Below are 23,250 nucleotides of genomic sequence, written 5' to 3' on the forward strand. Positions count from 1 at the left end.
TTCAATCACACTGGTCTTCTATAAATAATAGGCATCATTCACCCAGCTTATTTCTCTGATGCTACCTACCATTACAGAATAAATCACTGACTATATCAAAGGTCTCCAGGTTGGCAGCTCGTGAGATAGTCAAGTTATTCATTAAGCATACTTCCCTCTCAGAGTTCCTCTAAAGCTTACTTACCCAAGAAATCAAATAGAATGAAAGAAACCATTAAGTTCAAGAATTATAATGATAATGTTGTTAAAATACCCACTCTTTGAACAAATATGTGAATGGAGGAAAAACTTAAGCACTTAATCATTATTCACCTGTGCTAAGTGGGAGTGGTGAGGGAGAAGAAGTGTGGGAAGGGAGGGTCTTACCAGTTTCAGAGTACCTTGCTTATCCTTTCCACCTATACAAATTGCATTTATGATCAAGGCACAAGGCCCAGCTCCTCCAAAGCACCAGCAGTGATTTCTTCCTTGCTAGCACTTCCCCAGGCTTTACAGATGGTAACATTCATTTGGCAATTTCATCAGATATCGTCTCGTATTGTTATTTGATTTGTGTGCTTCTTGTGTGCCAGATGGGGCTATAAAAATTTCAGGGCAATATCCTGAGTCATAGTTGTAGGGTTTTTTTCCCCACAGTGCCTAGCACAATATCTTGCACAGAAAGTATTAAATAAATTACTTGTGAAATGAATAAACTTAAGCAAGTAGTCACAGTTGTTTTGTGCTTTCATGCAGCACAAAGAGGAAGAAGTAAGCAAGATACATGAATTAGGGACTTTTTGAAAAAGGCTTAGGCCAATAATGCACTATGTTCCATAAAATGTTTTGGAATCATCTTAAACTCACACCTGTCACAGCTGCTTTCATGTAGCAAATAATCTTTTGTATGATTATTGATCTTTATTTCAATAACTGAAAACTACTTTTCAACCTGGGTCCAAAAGTATCACCAGACTCCCTAACATTATAAAGGGGAAGAAGCAACCAAGATACTTGTATTAAGAACTTTTCTTGTGTGTATGTGCGTTTAAAACTTTTTGCCAATAAATGCATTGAGTTCCATAAAAGGTTCTGTTTTGAATTCTCTTAAAACTCACACATGTCAAAGCTACTGGGTCGTACTTAACATGTTACTGTTTGCTCCATATTTTGAAATTCACAGCACATGTATTTTAAGAACATCCCACGTTGGAACACCCTTGTACCTTTTGAATAAAGAATAGAATCAGCTCATGTCAGGCCGTAAGGTCTTATCTCTCATCTACATAAACTTTGAGCTTCAAGGAAAATCCTATTTTTACATTCGTTAAACTTAAATCTTGTGTTAAAAAGGGAACTAACTGAGGAGGCTGCCACGGGTGGCATCTTAAACCTTGACTGTGTAAACTGGCCCTTCACTATCTTAAGTTCAGCATGGAGGGGAAAGTTCAGTGACCAGACAGACATTTCTTCCACAATGCAAAGACCCCGAGCCTCTCAGAGCCGACCCCCAGCACATGTGCGGACAGCAACTCCGCCGGGACTTGCACGGCTACTTACAGGGTCACTTTAGTGGTCACCGTCGACCTGCCCACGCCGAAATGGTTCCTGGGCTTCAAGCCGTCGGCGTCAGAAGCTCCAGGCGCTCCGGCCGCTCTGCCCAGCTCTTTGCTCCGACCTCCCTCTGCCCGGCCGTCGAAGTGGTTGGGGAGCGGGCCCCTCTTGTGCTCGGGCTTGATCTCCGGCAGCAGCGAGCTGCTCTTGACCGGGAGTTCGCGGGGGACGGCCCGGGCCGCCTCCTCCCCGCTCTCGGCCGCAGCGCCCTTGGTGACCGGGCCGGGATCTGGCACCCTCTTCGGTGGAGACTCCTTGGCGGGAGCCCGCGGGCCGCTGGCGGGCGGGGCGGGCACGGCCTCGAGGGCACGGCTCCTGCCCTTCCTCTTGGTGGGGGACGAGGCCGGGGGTGGCTGTTTGCTCCGGTCCGACTCGCCTCGGAGCTGCCCTTTGGGGCCGGGGCCGGGCTTGGACTCTGGGCTCGCAGCGGAGGCAACGCCCCCGTCGAGGGCTGCCCGCGGAGATTTCACTTTCTTTTCCGCCGAGGAGCAGTCGCTGGCCGCGTTTGGCGCCACCTCGTCGTCGAACACCGCGTCGTCCCTGGCCGCGCTCTCAGGGAGCTCGGCGTCCGCTCCGGGGGAGTCGGTGGATTTCTGCGACCTCCTCCGCCTCCCGGACCTGCGGCCGCTCGACTTCTTCTCCATGTCGTCCCAGTCACCGCAATCTTCCGCCCTGGGAGTAATCACGACCGGCTCGTCCACTTGCGCCCCCTCAGTCTTACTCAAGTAGATGTCCAAAGTTAGCACCTTAGTAGGGTGGGCGCGACCCCCGGGCCGGGCTGTGCAGTCTGCCTGCGCGGAGCTGGCCGTGTGCGCTGCACCCTCGGCCGGAGGCTCACCTGTCAGAGCAGACGCGCCCTTGGGGGGCTGGATGCGGGCGTCACGGGGTCCCAGGGAGCCTTCTTCCGCACACACACCTGGGGCTCCTTCAGGGGCCTCGCCTAGTTCTCCCCTGGGCCGCTCCCGGGTGGGCGACCCCGGCGCACCCCTCGCACCCAGGAAAGCCTCCTGTTCGTGGCCAGCACCTGGTGAAGCGTCCTCCCCCGTACTGCGGGCGGGCGTCTCTGCGTTCTCTTGCCTGGAGGAATTTCCCTGCGAGGAATGCAGCTGCTTGGCAGCGGTGGTGGCATCTGGGAAAGGCTCTCCCTCTGCCTCCAGAGGTTCTAATTGGGGTGAATCATTTTCATGGCACTGCTGCACAGCCACAGCCGCTTCACTGCTGTTCCAGCGAGGTGACAGCTCGGCGTCATGGGGGGCTGCGGGGCCACCGCTCTCAGGGAGCTCGCCCTCTGCCTCCCGGGGATTCTCCCGGGGGGAGCCCTCCTCGCTCGTGTCCGCTTGCTTAAGCTGGCTGCTCTGAGATCTGCTCTTCTCACTCTCTCTCTCTGGGAGATTAGAAGAGGCTACCACATCTTTGGGAGACAGTGGTTTGGCATTTGATCTGGTGGGACTCTCTAGCCCGTTTCTACTGTTCCTTCTCCTTCCTGTAGTGAATAGAGTGCCAAGTTTCCCCAAAACTGGCTTCCTTCTGTTCTCCTCTGGAGGTTGTGCTCTGGACTGAAAAATAAAAGGGATGAGGAGGGAACATATGAGAATCTGGTGTTTTTCCCCCTTAGACGTACATTACAGAACTACCAGCCAAAATGATAACAGACCAGAGTTTCTAATTGAAAATGATAAAGTTATGTTTATGTTACATTCATTCCAACAAAATAAACTCTGGTTTTACTTTTGAATTTTTCTTGAACACCTTAAGTTTCTGGCACTAGTTAGAATAGCATTTTCTTTGAATTCGTGTTTTTTAAAGGAAAATTTGAACGGTCCAAATAATCACATATACAAAATAAATAGTTCCTTGCCCTCTCTAGCTTTTTTACCTTCTTCCTCAATAAAGATGCAATTTATAAACAGTGGTGCATGTGACCATGGGGTAGCAGTAAACACATTAAAGTATCCTAAGGCGGACTTTCCCCGAAACACCGTCCTTTCTTTTTGTAGGAGGGAAGGAGGACGAAGAAAAAAAACCAGTTCTAGCAGCCTTCTCCTCGAGAACAGTAAGAAGCCACCCGGGTTCAACATACAGTACCTGCAACAAGAAAACCTTAAGCAAGCTCAGAGGAAGCGAGCACCTGGGCCCCGCCCTAGCCCGAGCTCCAATGGGAGGAGGGCGCGAGCGTTCAAACACCCGAGTGATCCCGCGGCTGCTGAGCGCACCGGAAGGGCTTTTGCCTGTGGGAGTTCCTACCCAGTGAACGAGGAGGAGTGCGCGGGGGTAGCAGGCGAGGTTGCAGGGGTGATCGCCTTTGCTCACTGCCCCCTCGAGCCGAGGAGGCGTGGCTGAAAGATGCGCGGGACTCTGCCTACTTGGCCCCGGGACCCGTTCCTTACCACTCGTGTGGTTCCGGGGGCGCACGGCTGGAGCCCCAGGGGCTGGCTCACCCATGCGAGGGTGCCGGGCAGCCTGCGAAGGATCCGCAGCGCTCCCAGTAAGGGGGAAAACCTGGGCTTCGTATATTGCCTGGAGCAAAACGGCTAGCATCTGGTGCCCGCGCCAGAAGGCGGGAGGGAGCGCAGAACAAACGAATAAAAGCAAACCCGCCAATGGGCGCGGTGACACACCGGGGTCAGGTTAGCCAGAATGGAGACTGGGTAGGTACGGGCATAGAGGTGGGCAGGAAGAGGAGGAGGCGAGCCTGGGAAAGGGAGGGAGCAGGGGCAGCGAGCCCAGCCTGGCTCCTAGGAGTGGGAAGCGTATTTGCGTAAGGACTCCTCTGAAACCAGGCCAAACGTGCGGCTCCTGTATTTCTTAAGAATGAACTCTTACATTGAAAACCCGGGTGCCAGCTTGAGTCCTGGCGATGCAGGAAAGAGCCCCACCTTTCCTGGAAGAGGAACATTCAGGATAGTACCAACTACGGGAGGTTCCCCAATCACCCTTTGAAGTAGCTCTATTGTGTTTGAGTTACATGCAGCAAATGGACTTTGGCGATGGGAAATAGCAAAGATAACGCATGATATTAACAGGTCAACAAGCATTTGTTGAGACAGTCCTGGTACTGTAACATAGTGTCACCCCGCTACAGCCCAGTGAGGTCATGCTGTTACCACACAGATGAGGAAAGGAAGCTCAGCCAGCCCATAACGACACAAAATTGAGGTGGGGGGACGGGGGGGAGAGGCGGTCAGAGCTGTAAAGTCAGAATTCAAATCCAAGTCGCCTCCTGCCCACCCCATGCTCCTTTCACCGCCACGGGGGTCCCTTTTAGAGGCCCCGGAGGTTCTGCAGCCACCACAGTCCGCCCAGAGGAACAGGCTGCGGGTCACACACACCCAGAGTCAGCTCCCAAGGAAGTGCTCATGAATCAGATTTGCCCTCAAGGTTCTAAGATTCTCCTGGTCTTAGAAGCACCTGGTGGGCGCTTTGGGACTAGACAGCTGCTGCTGCTAGGATGAACCAGTGATGCTGCCGCTCGGAGCTCTTGTACCTGAGGTCATAAACGATTCTAAAGTCTAACTAGAGTTTGATTAATCGATTCTTCAATGGTTATATAAATAATATGGGAAGAATTCAAAGTATGATTTAAGGGAAAAAATCAAAATATTGTAACTTCCTAAGGAAACATTTGGATTATTTTACAAGTCAAAGGTATGGCAAGATTTTTAAATCATAATACATGTTTACTGAGCTATCCTATGGGTCAGGCCCTTGTGATTCACACACTTTCATTTTATCTTCCCAATAGCTAGGTAGGTAGTCTTTTTTTAATGCCCATTTGCCAAGGTTTTCTCCCTGTCCAAGGTCCCACCACAGGTAAAGTCTTTCTAATTCTGACATAGAGCTGTTTGTCTCTGCTGTCTGGACAGGCCTTCAAACATATCTTGAAGAAGTAGCCAGGGAAAATAGGTTTGAGTCTTGGCTTAATTCCATTCCCTGTCAAAATAAAACAACTAAGTATATGTATTACTCTGTCCTGCCAATGATGTTGCAATCTGCTTTTCCCATGCAGTAAAGACGCTTGATCAGCAGTCCTTTTTATGCTCAGTATAGGCATTAAAACAATTTTTTTTTTTTTTTTTGGCTATTAGATGCTTTTTACAAAACTGGTTGCTTGCTCTTCAACTTGGCTCAACTACTTGACTCCTCCTCCCATCAGAGGGGCAGCCTGTGTATCACCAGCCAGACTGCTGAATTTCCTAAAAATACATGAATGTTCATAGTGGCTTCATTCATTCATAATAGCTAAAAACTGGAAACAGCTCAAAGTCGCTGTACACAGTTTGTGAACAGATAAACCGATTGTGGTACATCTATACAGCAGAGTATTATTCAGCAATAAAAAAGGAACAGAGTTCCGAAACGTGTAAAGATATGGATGCCAAATGCTTTTGAGAAGCAGTCACACTCCAAACGTTACATACTGTATGGTTACATTTATATGACATTCTAGACAGTGCAAATCTAATGTATAATGATAGAAAGTAGGTCAGTGGTTGCCTGAGCGTGGGGACAGTGGGTGGCAGGTGGTGGCGGTGCAACAGGGAAGAGGCACAAAGGAACATTGAGGGTTAAAGTTCTATATCTTGATTGTAGTGATGGTTATACATGAATACATATCTTTCAAAACTCATCAAACTGTACATTTAAGATGGGTATTAATAAATGAAGTTAAGATAAAATCTCTTTAAAAATAGAGTTTTCCCCCTGGGAAATAAAGAATAGAAATGCACTGTGTGGTACAATCCATCTGTCTTGGGTGGACGTTTCACAGGGTCTTGCTGTATTGACCAGGCTGGAGTGCAGTGGCATGATCACAGCTCACCGTGCCCTCAACCTCCTGGGCTCAAGTGATCTTCCCACCTCAGCCTCCCAAGTAGCTGAGACTATAGGCGTGTGCCACCATGCCCAGCTAATTTTTAACTTTTTTTGTAGAGAGTTTCACCATGTTATCAAGGCTGGTCTCAAACTCTTGGGCTCAAGTGATATTCCTGCCTCAGCCTTCCAAAGTACTGGGATTATAGACGTGAGCCACTGTGCCCAGCCACGTTATGCAGTTCTTAATGAGGGGTCTCATGTCATTTCAAATGATAGACTCGTTTACAGGGGAATGCAGTCTTCTCCACAGGACCAGGTCCCTGTGGATATCCAGGATCATATCTCCAAACAGAGCCATCTGAGCAGGGCTCAGAATGCCCCGTGCCTCCCGAGTAAAGTCCTCAGTCACATCTTTGAGAAACACCCCTTCCTAAATGCAATACATATTTCTTTTCAACCAGGGATTGTTTCTTTCCATTGTTCATGGGGAAACTAAGGCAAAGGGAGAATAAAAAAACTAACTGGCCCGGGAGTTGTCAGAGAGGCACCTTCTTAGGTTTGAGCCTTTGGGTCCGGGGTCTTAAACCTAGGATAGGAAGCCACAGACCCACCACCTTTCCAGGCTTGATGATAATTTGCTAGGAAGGGGAGTGTTTTGCAAAGAGGCCACAAGTGACCATCACGCTTCTTCATGCTTCCTCAGATTCCTCTGCCCCTGGCTTTCCCACAGGCCTGGGCAGGCTCCTAAGGGTTCCCAGGCTGGGTGTTCTAAGAGCACATGCAATCCCGGGTCCTCCTTTGTATGTACCTTTTTACTGTGTATTTTCTGCCCACCTCACTTAAGGCAGCCTGCACACCTCACAGTGCAGAACCTGCACCTGGCACCCTCGCATCATCCATGTCCAACTGGGATGGAGCAGTCCACAACAGGACTATTGTAGAGGCAGCACATGGGTTGTGTGCTAGGACCTGCTTTAGAGTGTTCTTGTTGGCTAATATGAAATGCAGCTCATTAGGGGCACATGTAACCATCCACGAAATTGTATTCCAGCAGTGTGTAGAGGCCCAGGCAGCACTAGCTGCAGTGCTGTTGGCTGATTCTCAACCTTCCTGGTGTGGCAGCCCCTGCTATCAGCAGGTACCACTTAGTAAATGTTACCTAGTAACATTTGCTACCCATTGGTTAAGAAGATAATGTAAATGTTAGAGTTTTTTGAAACGGTTCTGGTTCTGAAGCTGGCCGAATCATGAATTTTTCTTTTTTTCCTTGCTTAAATAAATTCTGCTACATTTAACTATCTAAGGGTTTTTCCTTTTTACAGTAACTATGGGAAAAAAACTAAGTTTTTAAATTTTAATACAGTTATGGGTCATTGACATTTGTTTTATGTTTATGATCTATTTACATCTTTAAGAAGTCTAGGCTGGGCGCAGTGACTCACACCTGTAATCCCAGCACTTTGGGAGGCCAAAGCAGGCGGATCATCTGAGGTCAGGAGTTTGAGACCAGCCTGGCCAATGTGGTGAAACCCTGTCTCTACTAAAAACACAAAAATTAGCCTGGCCTGGTGGCGGATGTCTGTAATCACAGCTACTTGGGAGGCTGAGGCAGGAGAATTGCTTGAACCTGGGAGGCAGAGGTTGCAGGGAACTGAGATCACACCATTTCACTCCAGCCTGGGTGAAAAGAGCGAAATTCCATCTCAAAAAAAAAAAAAAAAAGAAAAGAAAAGAAATCTAATAACATTTTAAGTAAAGTGATGTTTCTTATAAAAAAAAAAAAATAAGTTTTCCTATGTTTCCCACCTTTCCATTCCCCAGTGAATGTAAGCTGCTTGAGAACAGGAAAAATGTCCTGTTGCCTTCCCAACAGCTAGCAGGGGGACTCACAGCTAGAGGTGGACATAAAGTATTTGCTGCTACTAAAGAATTAGTAATATCCCTCCTCCCTTTCAAAAAGGGAGTTGTCAATGCTCTTGGAGAGAGCCAGAAACATCGTTCCAAAGAAATCAGAATGAAAATCTTATCTGCCTAAAACTTCGTGTGGTCAAGACTTGGCAGCTTTATTCTGTCTGAGTGAGGATTCCACGTGTTGATGGAGATACTGGTGCACAGGTTTACTGCTGCCTCTCAGCCCAAATCTGACTCAGGAAAGCGGAACAAAATCTTGTTACACATACTCACCTGGCCATCCTTCTAAAATGTGGTCATCAATGTACAAAAATAACTTTTTTAAAAAAACACTTTGATTCCCTAAGAGCTCTCACTTTGATTTCTGTAAGATACCTTAGCTCTTCAATTCAGCCACATGAGGAATGAGTCAACTGGATATTACTGTAACTGATAGGATTGGCCATGTTATTTGTTCACAACATACACATATGTGTGTTTGCGCTAGAGAGCAACTTTTTTTTTCTGAGTAGATTTTTTGTAAAAAAAAAAATAACATGAGTTGTGTGGCTTAAAAATATAGGCATTTGAGCTACTTTACACTTCAACTTTAAAAGTTAAAATAGGGGTTAGAAAATTCTGTTCAATAGAAGCAAGAAAGACTTTAGACTCGTGACAACTAACTAAAGAACGAAGATGGGGAATGGGGAAGGAGGAGAAAAAGGAGAAACACACACAGAAAAACAAGGCCCGGCATTGTGGTTCATGCCTGTAATCCTAGAACCTTGGGGGGCTGAGGCCGGCAGATCACTTAAGGTCAGGAATTCAAGATCAGACTGGCCAACATGGTGAAACTTGTCTCTACTAAGAAATACAAAAATTGGGCCGGGCGTGGTGGCTCACGCCTGTAATCCCAGCACTTTGGGAAGCTGAGGTAGGCAGATCCCGAGGTCAGGAGATCGAGACCATCCTGGCTAACATGATGAAACCACGTCTCTACTAAAAATACAAAAAATTAGCCGGGCATGGTGGCACATGCCTGTAGTCCCAGCTACTTGGGAGGCTGAGGCAGGAGAACTGCTTGAACCCGGGAGGCGGAGGTTGCGGTGAGCTGAGATGGCGCCACTGCACTCCAGCCTGGCAGAGCAAGACTCTGTCTCAAGCAGGAAAAAAAAAAAAAAAGTTAGCCAGGTGAGGTGGTGCATGCCTGTCGTCCTATGCGGGAAGATCACCTGAACCCAGGAGGTAGAGGTTGCAGTGAGCTGAGATTGCACCACTGCACTCCAGTCCATCTTAAAGAAAGACTTTTATGAGACATCATTTTTTTTATAACTTCCAGGATATTCATTCTGAAGACTTTTAGAATTAAAGTTAAAATTGTATTTTCCCATGATAAGTGTATGGCAGAATATCATCTCAGTACCAAAAACACCACACAGATGAAGTTAAGTTTAAGGGAGGATCCACATATGGATCCCTGATACCATAGACATTGATTAAGAATAGGCATTAAAAATAAATTAACTATCCTCCCCACCTTTCCATTTGTGTTTTCCTTTTTGATATTAATTGGGATAATATATGTGGCGCATTCTAAATACACACATGCACACACACACTGCAAAAAGCATAAAGAAATGTTCACAAAAATGAACTCTGATCTATTAAGCACAGAAGCTTTTCATTTTAACTTTTAAAATATTTTTCTATTATATATGATTCAGTTCTCTAAGAGTATACTAGATTATAATTTAGCTACTTCTTTATGGTTCTGGAGACAGAACTATGCACCTCTGTTACTACATTTGTGCTACAATAGTGATTTCTTCCAGGGCTATTACAAGGAGTGAAGACTAAGGCTTACACTAAATGACCCACAGACTATAACACTGTCCAGTAGTAAGCAGGTCTCTTATGAAAAGGTATATGAAATTGCGACATTTGACCATTTTTGATCTATGGTCCAACCCAGTTTTGATCTACGGTCCAATTTCATATGATGCAACCAATAATCCTTGATGTTAGGGCTTCAGAATCTTCTTCTCCAATGTCACTCCTCCCAGTCTCCCAGGGTGGAATGTTTGCTTGCCCCATGTTGCTTCTAATATTTGTCACCACTTCCAGTGCCCACTCCATCTCTGATGCTATTTTTCTTAAAAAATCTTTCCTCTGTCATTTCAACATCATGTAACACATGCCTCTCTACTTACACCTCAATGGTTGCTTTTTTGTTTTTGTTTTTTCTAATGCTGTCATTTCAGGTCAAACAACAATAGCATCCTGTTGGGTACAATCAAAGGTACACTATTGGGTGAAAGAATAGTGACAGACATTTTAACTTCCAGATTAACCTGTGTCCTGAAAAAGAGGCATCACTGAATACAAAAGCCATCAATTATAAAAGCTAAACTCTCATTCTCCCCATTCTTCTTCTTTTAAAAAGCAGACTCCCAGTTTCGGGTTGATATTATCTTTAAGTCATTTATATTTTGACAGAGACAAAGTGAAACCTAATTGTTTCAAGCCATTGACACTTGATCAATCAGAAAGGAAGAAAAAAGATAAGATCATGGAATATCTGAATTGTAGGATCATTTACTCATTCATTCCACTGATAATTATTGAGCGTCTACGTTGTGCCAGAATTTTCTCCTCACCTTAAAGAGGCAACCTGTGGCCTATAGAATTGAATTATTTTTTCTAAGACACAAATCAGGCTTTCTAAAAGGTAGCTCAATATCTTTTCCCGTTAGAAATTATAATGTATCATTAGAAAAACAAGACTTTACTAGAACAATTCATGTGTTACTTTTATGAAGGTATGGCCTACATGCTTTCTCCTAGGCCATGCAGTACAGCAATGGATGTGATAGCATAAACAGCCAATGAGCCCTCTCTTGTGATGGAACTCTGTCTTTAGAATCCAGGTAACTATAGGTAGAGTGTGCTGGATCTTTCTGTAGGCTCACCCTCCCTCAGCCTTGTCTGTGCCCCAGGCTCCCAGTTACGATGAAAGGTAGAAACTGACTTTCTTACCCTTAGGATTTGGTTAGGTTCAGCCAGTGGGAGGCCCTGATTTCCCCGCTAATCTCTCCATCTCTTAGTTGGGCTCTGGGTTGGGTGTGACCAGGGCTTCTGCCAGGCAGCCCACCTCCGCTGCTGTTCTCTCTCCCCACATTCCCAAGCCGCTTTCCCCTCTTGCTCCTTCAGGCCTAAGATGGGAAAGGATCTCACCAGGTGCCAGCTGGGAAGGCTTCATTAGCTATTGCTTGAGGTAGAATGATGTTCTGTGGGGCATGAGGCACATGTAATTTTGAGAGTTTTCTTTAAGACAAAGAACACACAATTCTGGATTATAGATTGTAAGGAGAGGGACTTGGAAGAGGCCATGTGAATGAAGAACCCTGAAGCCTAAGGGTTTTTTTTAGCCCCTCTTGGCTTCCTTAAAACCTTGCCCACACTTTGTAGATAGTCCTTCACTACTTTCCTTAATTACACAACTTGAGCCTGCTATGTGTTTCCTGTGCTGGGATCCTAACTAATTCTACTGTGTGCCTAATTATGACTAACGAGTACCCCAGAAGGTTTCTCTACCTGTACTCTGAATAGTCTCCCCAACATTTTCTTTTTCTCACAGAGCTATCCGGCTGAATTAATTTGCTTTATAGTTGGGACGTATTATCCTAATTTGGTGATTTTTTTTTCTTATGCATGATGTGTAACTAAAAGGAGATAGAAGAGTTTGAAATTTATAGCAAAAGTATTTTGTATTTTACCTCCTGGATTGTATGCATATCCTGATTAACATAATCAAAATACTGACAAGTTAGTTCCTAATTAAAGTTTAGCCAAACTGGAAAATGGAAATGTATTCCTTGTAGTAGTCAAATTAGTTCCTTTTTATCAACTTGTAACCCAAAAAGTAAATTTCTTATGCAATTTAGAAAGAATGACTTGTGCAATAATTCATGTCAAAGATCAAGAATGGTTACTTTAAAACACTTAAAAGCCACTGGTGAGTCTCAGAATCTAAGTACTAAAGAACCAAGGACTAAACTTCAGTTGAGATGATATGATGAGGGAGATGGGGATTAAGTTGGGGGGAAGAGGGTGAAGTGGCCCTTGGAAACAACTGATACAGCCTGCCTGAACCGACCAGGCACAGCTACAGCCGAGTCAGGGGCCCTGGGGCTGACTGGGACCCAGAAGAGAAATGAGAGTTGAACAAGAGGAGCAGACAAGCCTCTCCAACACAGCATGGACTCGAGCTAGGCTGGCTCTGAGACTTCTAGTGACCTTGAGACTTCATAACTTCAGGTCAGTTTAGCCATGTTTTTAAGTGTGGATTTAATAGTGGATTTATTCCTAGAAAATGGAACAATCTTTACTTTCCAATTAATATACACTGCCTAGAAATGTCTTAGTTTCCTGTAGTTTCTAGTGAGAATTGTTGACTTTCTACCAATACTTTTCAAATTAAGAAGGAGATTTCACACTTTTATGAACAGAAGTCAGGAATACTACTAAATGGGATCAAATCATTTATCCTCTCAAAAGTTGCGCATCTATCATACAGGGTATTGAGAAATTCATATGAAATGATACATGTGAACTTCTTTTGAAAAGCACAAAGTGGCCTATGACAGTGATGGCTGGCTTTACTAACAGTGCAATATTTTGCTGATGTTTTGCTCAAGTTAAAATTATAGAAGCAGCTAAGTAAATAACACAATGAATTTATGGTTCTCAATTGGTGAGAAGAAGATGAAAATAACAGCTTTATCAGATGTGGTTTCTAATAGAGTTAACTTGTCTGCAGAACTTGGCATATCATTGCTTATGAGCACTCATCTTTAATGTGTCATGGCTAGAATAAAGAAAACAATATAAGCCTAGTCTTTTTTTTAATCTCTTTTTTGCAGCTCATAAGGTATGGGGGATATGCAAACTAGGCAGGGTGAACACTTTTGAATCACCCTGTGTAAAACAGCACTCTCACTTTCTATGATCTATTCTCCTTTATTTTTCTTCATAGCACTTAATATTACCTGAACCATATTGCATATATATTTGTTTATTTCTTTATTGTCTGTGTCTGCTTACAGAACATAAGCTTCATGAGGACAAGAATGTTATTTTGTTCATCTGTGTCCCTAACTCTTCATCAATACTTGGTACCAATAGGCACTTAAATATTTATCAAATTTACATATTTTCCAGAAATCCTTTATTCTCCAGCCTATCAACAATCACGAGTCAGACAACAGTGTATCATGGAATGGACAGTGGTTTGGGGCAATCACCTATCACCAAACCTGAGGAAGCAACTTTCAGATAGAAACAAAGGCCCGTCTCTAGCCTTATTCTCTTTCTCAAATGGCTCCCCAAAATCTAGTTTCTAAAATGTTCCTCCTCTGGATTATTTTAAGGATCAACTGAAATGTTTGTAAAAGCACCTCATACAATCTCTGGGGAAGAGAAGGGAAATGGCAAAGAAAACCATGAAATACATACACTTTTGACCCAAAAGCACAGGTAGTAAAAGCATAAAGTAGACAAATGGGATTGTATCAAACTAAAAAGCTTCTGCACAGGAAGGGAAACAAAAGAGTAAAGAGAAAACCTACAGACTGGGAGAAAACATGTGCAAATCCTCCATTGGATAAGGGAGTAATACCCAAAATAGACGAGGAATTCAGACCTTTCAACAGCAAACAAAAACAAATCATCTGATTCAAAAAACGGAAAAACGATCTGAACTGGCATTTCACAAAAGAAGACATGCAATAACCAAGAGATTTATTTTTTCAGTGCTCAACATCACTATTCATCAGGGAAATGAAAATGAAAATTACAATGAACTATCCCTTCACACCTGTTAGAATGGCTGTGATCTAAAAGGTGACAGGGAAGTGTGGATGAGGATGTGGAAAAAGGGAATTCTCATACACTGTTGGTGCAGATATACATTAGTTTAGCCATCATGGAGAATAGTGTGGAGTTTCCTCAATAAAACAAAAATAGAACTGCCAACAATCCTGCTTCTGGGTACATACCCAAAAGAAATGAAATCAGTATGTTGGAGAGCTATCTGCCCCACTGTGTTCATTGCAGCATTATTCACAATAGCCAAGATAAGGAATCAACCCAAGTGTCCATCAATGGATGAACGGATAAAGCAAATGGTGTATATATGCACAGTGGACTATTATTCAGCCTTATAAAAGAAGGAAATTCTGTCATTGGGAACGCTATAGATGAACCTGAAGGACACTGTGCTAAGTGAAATAAGCCAGACACAGAAGGATAAATAACACATGATCTCACTTATATTTAGAATCTTAAAAAGTCAAATTTATAGAAGTAGAGAGTAGAATAGTGGTTACCAGAGGCTGTGAGTTGAGAGAAGTTTGGAGAGATGTTGGTCAAAGGGTATACAGTTTCAGTTAGACAGGAGCAATAAGTTTTCAAGATCTGTTGCACAGCATGGTAATCATAGTTAATACTAATGTATTATATATTTAAAAATTGCTAAAAGGATAGATTTTAAATGTTCTCATTACAAAAAATAAGTATCTGAGGTGATGGATATGTTAATTATCTGGACATAATTTCAATGTATACATCAATGTATACAACACAATGTATACAACGATGTATACATCAAAACATCACATTATACCCCATATATACAATTATTTGTCAAGTAAACATTTAAATTTAAATTTAAAATTTTTTAAGTAAAAAAACACATGCAGGCTGGACATGGTGGCTCACGCCTGTAATCTCAGCACTTTGGGAGGCCAAGGTGGGTGGGTCACCTGAGGTCAGGAGTTTGAGACCAGCCTGGCCAACATGGTGAAACCTCATTTTCTACTAAAAAAAAAAAAAAAATTAGCCAGGCATGGTGGCCAGCACTTGTAATCCCAGCTACTTGGGAGGCTGAGGCAGGAGAATTGCTTGAACCCAGGAGGCAGAGTTTGCGGTGAGCCGAGATCACACCACTGCACTCCAGCCTGGGAGACAGAGAGAGACTCCATCTCAAAAAAAAAAAAAAAAAAAAAAAAAAAGCAAAAAAATATATATTTACATTTGAAAGTCAGAATACATAAATAACTACAATGAAAAAAATATAAATTATGCTTAATTTTTTCATCCCAAAATATAATTGTTACTATTTTTTTTTCTTGACTTATTTTTCCCTGGGGCATTACACAGTATCATTTTGTATATGTTATTTGGTATGTTGTTCTTTCACTGAGTTCATGCCAATAAATATACCTCTATATTGATTTTTTTTTTTTTTTTGAAATGGAGTCTCACTTTTTTGCCCAGGCTGGGGTACAGTGGCATGATCTTGGCTCACTGCAACCTCTGCCTCTCGAGTTCAAGTGATTCTCCTGCCTCAGCCTCCTGAGTAGCTGGGATTACAGGTGTGCGCCATCATGCCTGGATAATTTTTGTATTTTTAGTAGAGATGGACATTCACTATGTTGGCCAGGCTGATCTCGAACTCCTGACCTCAAGTGATCCACCCACCTCAGCCTCCCAAAGTGCTAGGATTACAGGTGTACACTCTATTAATATTTCTGATGGTCACATTGAATTCCATTATGCTGATATACCACAATTGCTACAGTTGCTCATTTATATAAATTTTAATGTATCACAGGCTGCAGAAAATGTATTCCTAGCTTATCTCTACCCATATCATTAATTACTTCCATAAGACATTCCTAATGGGATTGGATTACAATCCCATTCAGGATTATGGCATTCTGGATTGTGTCTTTAGGGATTATGATCAAAACCTGATCAGAGAGACCAACAGGAGACTTAAGGGGTGGCAGCAATATTCTATTTCTTGAATTATGTCTAGTTATACAGGTGTTTGCTTTATAATTAGTCATTATACCCTGCATTTATATGTTCATACAGTTTTCTGGTATAAGCTATATTTTGCAAAACTAGGTAGCTTGCATTTCTTTGGTTTCTAATGACTTTGACCATGTTTTATATACCTGCTGGCCTTTCATTTTCTCCTCTTTGTGATTTATTTCTGCTGATTTTTTTTTTTTTTTTTTTTTTAAGACCGAGTCTCACTTTGTAGCCCAGGCTGGAGTGCAGTGGTGCGATCTTGGGCTCACTGCAACCTCTGCCTCCTGGGTTCAAGCGATTCTTGTGCCTCAGCCTCCCAAGTAGCTGGGACTACAGGCACCCGCCACCACGCCCAGCTAATTTTTTTGTATTTTTAGTAGAGATGGGGTTTCACCATGTTGCCCAGGCCACTCTTGAATTCCTAGGCTCAGGCAATCTGCCCGCCTCGGCCTCCCAAAGTGCTGGGATTACAGGCGTGAGCCACCGCGCCCAGCCTCAGCTGACATTTCTTAAGAATTTGCATGTGCCAAGTACTTTATAACAGTCATATGAGGTGATAATTGTTATCTTCATTTCACATTTGAAAAAACTGCAGGGTGAAAAGGGATTTGCCAACAGTCACACATAGCTGGTGGGACTAGAAGATGCATAGTAATGTTTGTGCTGTTTCTCTTCTTCTATTGCTTGTTCTGTTCCGTTGAGCTATATTTGACTATCACACAGGCACACATGCGTGCACACACACATGTAAACATGAACAGGGATGAACAAGGTAGGTCCCCTCAGACACAGAAAGAGCTGGAAGCAGAGCCTGCTGCTAGGTAGTGCAGGGGGAAGGGGGACAGGTGTAAAAGACAGGAAGTAGACCATGGAGACCAAGGAGTAGGGGCCATGAAGGACAGTTCTAGGAGAGCCCAAAAAGCCACATCGAACTGTTGAACTTGGAAGCAGTTCACACTTCCTCTCGTTGGGGTGAATATATTCTATAAAAGTATCCTTGTAAGGGTTTTCATGTAACATCGAATGTCTTTTCCCACTCAATTCCTTTCTACCCTCAGGAAGACAGGCCTGATCTCCCCTCGTATGGAATTTGGTTTTATTCTTCACCCCTTCCATTAGATTCTGTCTTGGGCTGGTGTGATGGGGGTGGGGAGGGTGGCAGGGGTTAGGACTACATGTGTCAGGAGTGGGCCGATGGTGAGAAATTTCCTGCTCCCTCGGTTTTGAAAAGTGAAATATTTCATCACCCTTTTACTACAGTGTTCCTGGCAGGCAGCGGGAGCCTCAGATGCCTTCTCTCTGCCTTGGCTTGTGCGTCTGGATTGCGTTTGACAAACACCACTCCTGTACAGGCTTGAGGCGGACAAGCCTGTGCGCCAGGCTTTCCTGCCCTGCTCTAGTCCTGATTACACCTGGAGGCACAGGCAGCAGGTTCCCGCCCATTTCAACACTTCGAATGAAAATTAAAATGTCGTCTCACTAGCCAGTGTGCTGTTAGTACCTGCAGTACTTGCCATGTACCTTTATCTTATATCACAGAAAAACTCAAGAGAGAAACAACCTTCAGAATGATCAGCCTGGCCAAAACGCCTCCTCCTGCTGTTCTCCCCATCCTGAGTTTACCTGTCAATGTACATAGGCTATAGTTAATCTGCTTAGTATATTTTTAGATATTTACAATTAGTCTCTAATAAGATGGTTGCCCAAAATATCAGAAATTTCAATTAAACTTAAAATTATTTTTGCAGGTTCCTAGTCATGATGCTCTTAAACCTAGATGTAAAAAAATTTGGCAAATCGTTTCAAAAAGTTTTTTTTTTTTTTTTTTTTAAGTCACAAGGTATAAATTCTGTTACGATTTCTAGGGGAAGATGAAGAGCTTATATCTTAGTGTAAAGATGATTTGTCAGTGTAGTTATTAAGCCATTGTGTTTAATATATCAAATGATAAGGAAAGTGTTAAGTATTAAAGTATTAACAAAGAAAAGGAAGGACCATAATGCCCAACACTTAATCGGGGCTTTATACTTACGCCTCTATGACCAAACTGGTGAAGCAAAGTTTAATAGGTCTTATGTAAACTTCTTTTTCTTAAAAGTTTACAAGATTGCTTTTTCTTATAATTTATTTCAATCCCAACCACTTCTTAAATAGCAGGGTTGTAAGAAGCCAAGTGTCTCCAATAAATTTTTTGTTCTAATAAAATCTTGTTTGGGGAAAGTATGTGCAATACATAATAACTTGTTATGGGGACAGGCTGGTGAGGGCAGACGGCTGTGAACACCCACTGGGAACACATTTGAAAGATAACCTACATTTTAAAAGAATGTGTAGCAGAGTTCTAACTTTGCCTACCATTAAGAAAAATACAAATCAATCCTTACTCTCAAAACAATTATTTCCCTACTGTCTTTTTCCAAGGAGTTGAATATCACTTTGCCTTTGAAATTTGGAAACGGGACAAGGGGAAAAGGGTTTTTTTTTGTTTTTAACTCAAGGAAAAAATGGATTAAATAAGTTATTTATAGTACACTCAACAACGGGCCTATAAAATAGACGTTGTAAGAATGACTTATGGAACTAACTCAAATACATTCAATGAAGAGTAGCTTGTTAATGATTACTTGTAATATTTTAAAGAACCTAGAAAAGCGCAGACAGTAGCAGATCTTATACTGGTCATTTTTATTTCTGCTTCAAGCTAAAGTATCCAAGAGTAGTCAGCCCCCCCCACGATATTCCATATATTCAAAAATGCTTCAGATTTTTGAGCCCCCCCCACCAAAACTGCCAGATTTAGACAATAAATACATTGTGAAGTTACTCGATGTTATTAATAATACTATGTAAGTCTAAAGCAAAGTCTTAGGCAATGAAAAGAAAAAAACTTCAGTTAGTTTCTTACCATGGTGTTGCTTCTTTTTTGTTTTCTATAGATACACCAAGAGAATATGGGAAGTAAAATGCAGCCGTGTGTGCATTACCATATCAATCTTCTTACTTCTCAAAATACCCTTGTCTCATCCTTCTCCTTCCAGCACACCCTGGTGAGCTCTCATCAGCTCACCTTTGGCAGTGCTGCTCTCTCCTAGAGCCAGAGCCGGCTGTCTCCCAGAGCTGAATGACAGACACTGACTGTTTATGTGAAAAGCACATTTAATAAGGGTGTGTTTGATTCAAGAGTTGAAAGTGTTAAAGAGGTGTGCCCTTTTTTGGGTGTGACACTACACCAAAATTGCTGAAAAGACAACAGAGGAAGTAGTAGGTAGTTTGTAGAAAGTTGCCCTGCATATATTAAATTGCATGAAAAACCTGATTATATGATTATAGGTAGACAGGAAGTAGGTAGGGAAAGAAGGATATGGTGCCTTTGATTTTCCTTCTCTGGTGAACAAGGCCAATTTTCTTTAATGCTCTGTGTTTTGTTTTGTTTTATTTTAATTCCAGCTTTTATTTACTTACATTTTTTAAAACAAAAGTATACATTATACACTACAAACTACATCCCATGTGCCATTACAAAAATGTGTCCAAGCATGCAACATAATAATTGAAAAGGCAAAAACTATGTTCACCTCATAACACTTAAATAATGGACACCTAAATTTATCAACATAATTCAATAATTATAAATTATCATAACATTTAGTCTACAGTTTCTAGTTGCTATATGTCTTGTCAGAAGTTTTCAGTACTTGATAACAAGTTACATTCTTTCACAAAATAATTTCACTGCTATCAGACCTCTTAATTACTTAAGTCTTTGATGTACACCAGGAAAAAATGCTCTCCTGTTTCTTTCATCATAACCACTAGTATTAGAAACATATTAAGCATCTGCTGGCTCATGTCAGTGTATTGGTGATGGTGAATATGCATTTGAAATGCTATTCTTTTTTTTAAAAATTTAACCGTGGTAGAAAGTACATAACATAAAATGTACCATCTTAACCGTTTTTAAAGTGTAGAGTTCTACAGTGTTAACTATATGTACATTGCTGTACAATAGAGCTCCAGAATTTTTTCATCTTGAAAAACTGAAATCTATCATCATCCAGAAACTCCCATTCTCCTCTGCCCACCCCCTGCCACCCCAAGCCCCTGGCAACCACCATTCTACTTTATGACTCTGAGTTTGACTACTTTAGGTATCTCGTCTAAGCGGAATCATACAATATTTGTTTTTGGTGACTAGCTTCTTTCATATAGCATAATGTTTTCAAGGTTATCTATGTTGTATGCATATGTATCATTACTTCTTTCTTTTTATGGCTGAATAATATCCCATTGTATGTATATGCCACATATTCTTTTTTTTTTTTCCCTTTAACTTTCATTTTAAGTTCCAGGGTACATGTGCAGGATGTGCAGGTTTGTTACATGAGTAAACGTATGCCATGGTGGTTTGCTGCACAGATCAATCCATCACCTAGGTATTAAGCCCAGCATCCATTAGCTGTTCTTCCTGATGCTCTCCCTCCCTCTCCCCCTCTGACAGGTCCCAATGTGTGTTGTTCCCCCACCATGTGTTCATGTGTTCTCATCGCACTTATACATGAGAACATGTGGTGTTTGGTTTTCTGTTCCTGCATTAGTTTGCTGAGGATAACAGCTTCCAGCTCCATCCATGTCCCTGAAAAGGACATGATCTTGTTCCTTTTATTATGGCACTGAAAGGACACAAAGATAGATGTGTACCCGCCCCCCACCCGCTACACCCTTGTTCTGCTCTCTAATCTTTGCACATACCAGAGATTTCGTAAGTTCTGTGAGTACCTGGTTTTCTGCATGTACCAGAGATTTTGTTTTGCACATACCAGAGATTTTGTAAGTTCTGAGGCAAGGTCACAAGACGTGTTTAAGTAAGATAAACTCTTGCTGCCATAAACCTGCTCTCCCGCCTCAAAGTTTGAACCAAAATATCAGAAATGGCGGGAACCAATCATAGTTAGCCAAATCGCCTTGTTCAAACACTAGCCAATCATATATCTGATTTGTATAATAACTCTATGCCCACTTTTCTTAGACTATATAACACTGCTCGGAGCTCAGTGGGGGAGCTCTCCTGCCCGTCTCGTTTCACGAGCGAGGGAGAGTTCCAGGTTCGAACCTGTAATAAAGATCCTTGCTGCTTAGCTTTGACTCTGGACTCTGGTGGTCTTCTTCGGGGAATAAACGGTCTAGGCATAACAAATGGGGGCTCGTCCGGGATTTCCCCCAAGCCCACCAGACCCCCAAGTCAATGGATCTTAATCTGTAGGTAAGCCGGCTTTGTCACTGTCTCTGTCTTTGTCTCTGTCTGTCTCCCGGAAATTTCACGAAATCCATAATCTGTAATCTGTATTGGTCTGTTTTATAAGTGGCATGGTCTTGGCGGACGCGCTAAAAGACAGCCACTCGGGACTGGTGGGAGACGTCCCCCAGTGCCCATCTGGGGGCCTCCATCCTTGGTTGCCCTGTCTGACTCAGGTCGGAAGTCCGACACGCGCTCGCGAAGGCTCATCGTTTCTCACTGTCTGTCCGTTATTGTTAAGTGTTAAGTGTAAGTCCAAAACGAAACATAAAACCTTTTCTTCCCCTTCCAGGACCGGACCTGTCGGATACTCCCCTCTGCTTCACACTCATTTTCGTCCCTCCTTCTCTTTGTAGGAGCAGTCCAAAGATGGGCAACAATCAGAGCACGCCGCTCTCACTCCTTGTTACCAATTTTAAGGATGTGAAGGCTCGGGGGCGTAACTTAAGCGTAGAACTAAAGAAGGGAAAGCTAGTTACTTTCTGCCGTTCGGAGTGGCCCTCTTTCGGCGTAGGGTGGCCCTCCGAAGGAACTTTCTGTCTCTCTATTATTACTAAGGTAAAAACTAAGATTTTCCTGCCAGGGCAGTCAGGACATCCTGATCAAATTCCTTATATTCTAGTGTGGCAAAATCTTGTGGAAGACCCACCGCCCTGGATAACTCCATTCATCCTTGAGCCTTGCAAGGTCCTAGTAATGCGACCTACAAGACAAAGGACTCCCTCTGCTCCCTCGGCCCCTGTGCTGCCAGACAGCCAGGACCCCCTAACGTTAGAACCCACACTTCCCCCACCATATCCGCACCTTATCCCGCAGGACCCAGTCCCCCAGGGTGGTGCTTCCGTAGAGGGAAACCGAGAAGCGGAAGCAGCCGAGAGCGAAAGTAACCCGGGGGGGCCGGCCGGCCGAACGCGAGGCCGCGTACTGCGGGACCAAGCTTCCCGACTCCCTGACTCCACCGTAGCCCTGCCTCTCAGAGAAAAAGGATCGCTCGATGATACCGGGCTCTCCCGTCTCATGTATTGGCCTTTTTCCACTAGTGATTTATACAATTGGAAGTCCCAAAATGCTCGGTTCTCCGATAATCCCAAAGATCTAACCTCGTTGTTAGACAGTGTCATGTTTACTCACCAGCCAACCTGGGATGACTGTCAACAGCTCCTCCGAATCCTGTTCACAACGGAGGAGCGGGAAAGAATCCAAGTTGAGGCCAGAAAGCTGGTTCCAGGAGATGACGGCCAGCCAACTGCAAATCCTGACCTCATTAACGCGGCTTTTCCTTTGACCCGGCCCAGATGGGACTACAACACGGCAGAAGGTAGGGGACGACTGCTCATTTATCGCCAGACTCTAATGGCGGGTCTCCGGGCTGCAGCTCGCAAGCCCACCAATTTGGCTAAAGTATATTCTGTGTTACAAGGTAAGACAGAAAGCCCCGCTGTGTATTTAGAGAGATTAATGGAAGCTTTCAGACAGTATACCCCTATGGACCCGGAAGCACTGGAAAATCAGGCTGCGGTAGAAATGTCCTTTGTAAACCAGGCAGCATCAGATATTAGAAGAAAACTCCAGAAATTAGAAGGTTTAGAGGGAAAGCAGATTCAGGACCTCCTTCAGATGGCCCAGCGAGTTTATAATAATAGGGATACTCCAGAAGAAAAACAGTTCAAGGCAACCAAAGAAATGACCAAAGTTTTAGTAGCAGCTTTCCCCCAGGCAGGGAATGGCCAAAGCAGAAAGCAGACAAAGCAAGGCTCTAGGCAAGGATTAGAAAAGGATCAGTG

General features: G+C 43.4%; 1 protein-coding gene across 2 annotated transcripts in view; it reads right to left on the reverse strand.

Annotated features, from left to right (window-relative positions):
• Positions 1–23,250, reverse strand: part of CRYBG1 (crystallin beta-gamma domain containing 1) — a 214,597-nt gene that overhangs the window by 55,014 nt on the left and 136,333 nt on the right. The window contains exons 1-2 of one of the 2 annotated variants that reach the window (XM_015137008.3): positions 19,079–19,306; positions 1,540–3,149 (exon numbers count right to left, since the gene is read on the reverse strand). In XM_015137008.3, coding sequence (XP_014992494.3) covers positions 1,540–3,149; positions 19,079–19,081 — 1,613 coding nt within the window. In that variant the 5' untranslated portion in view covers positions 19,082–19,306. Of the gene's footprint in view, positions 1–1,539; positions 3,150–19,078; positions 19,307–23,250 lie in introns of those variants that run through there. The other variant, XM_077999635.1, reaches the window with a different exon arrangement.

The sequence above is a fragment of the Macaca mulatta genome, chromosome 4, assembly GCF_049350105.2.
Source record: "Macaca mulatta isolate MMU2019108-1 chromosome 4, T2T-MMU8v2.0, whole genome shotgun sequence".
Taxonomy (NCBI): domain Eukaryota; kingdom Metazoa; phylum Chordata; class Mammalia; order Primates; family Cercopithecidae; genus Macaca; species Macaca mulatta.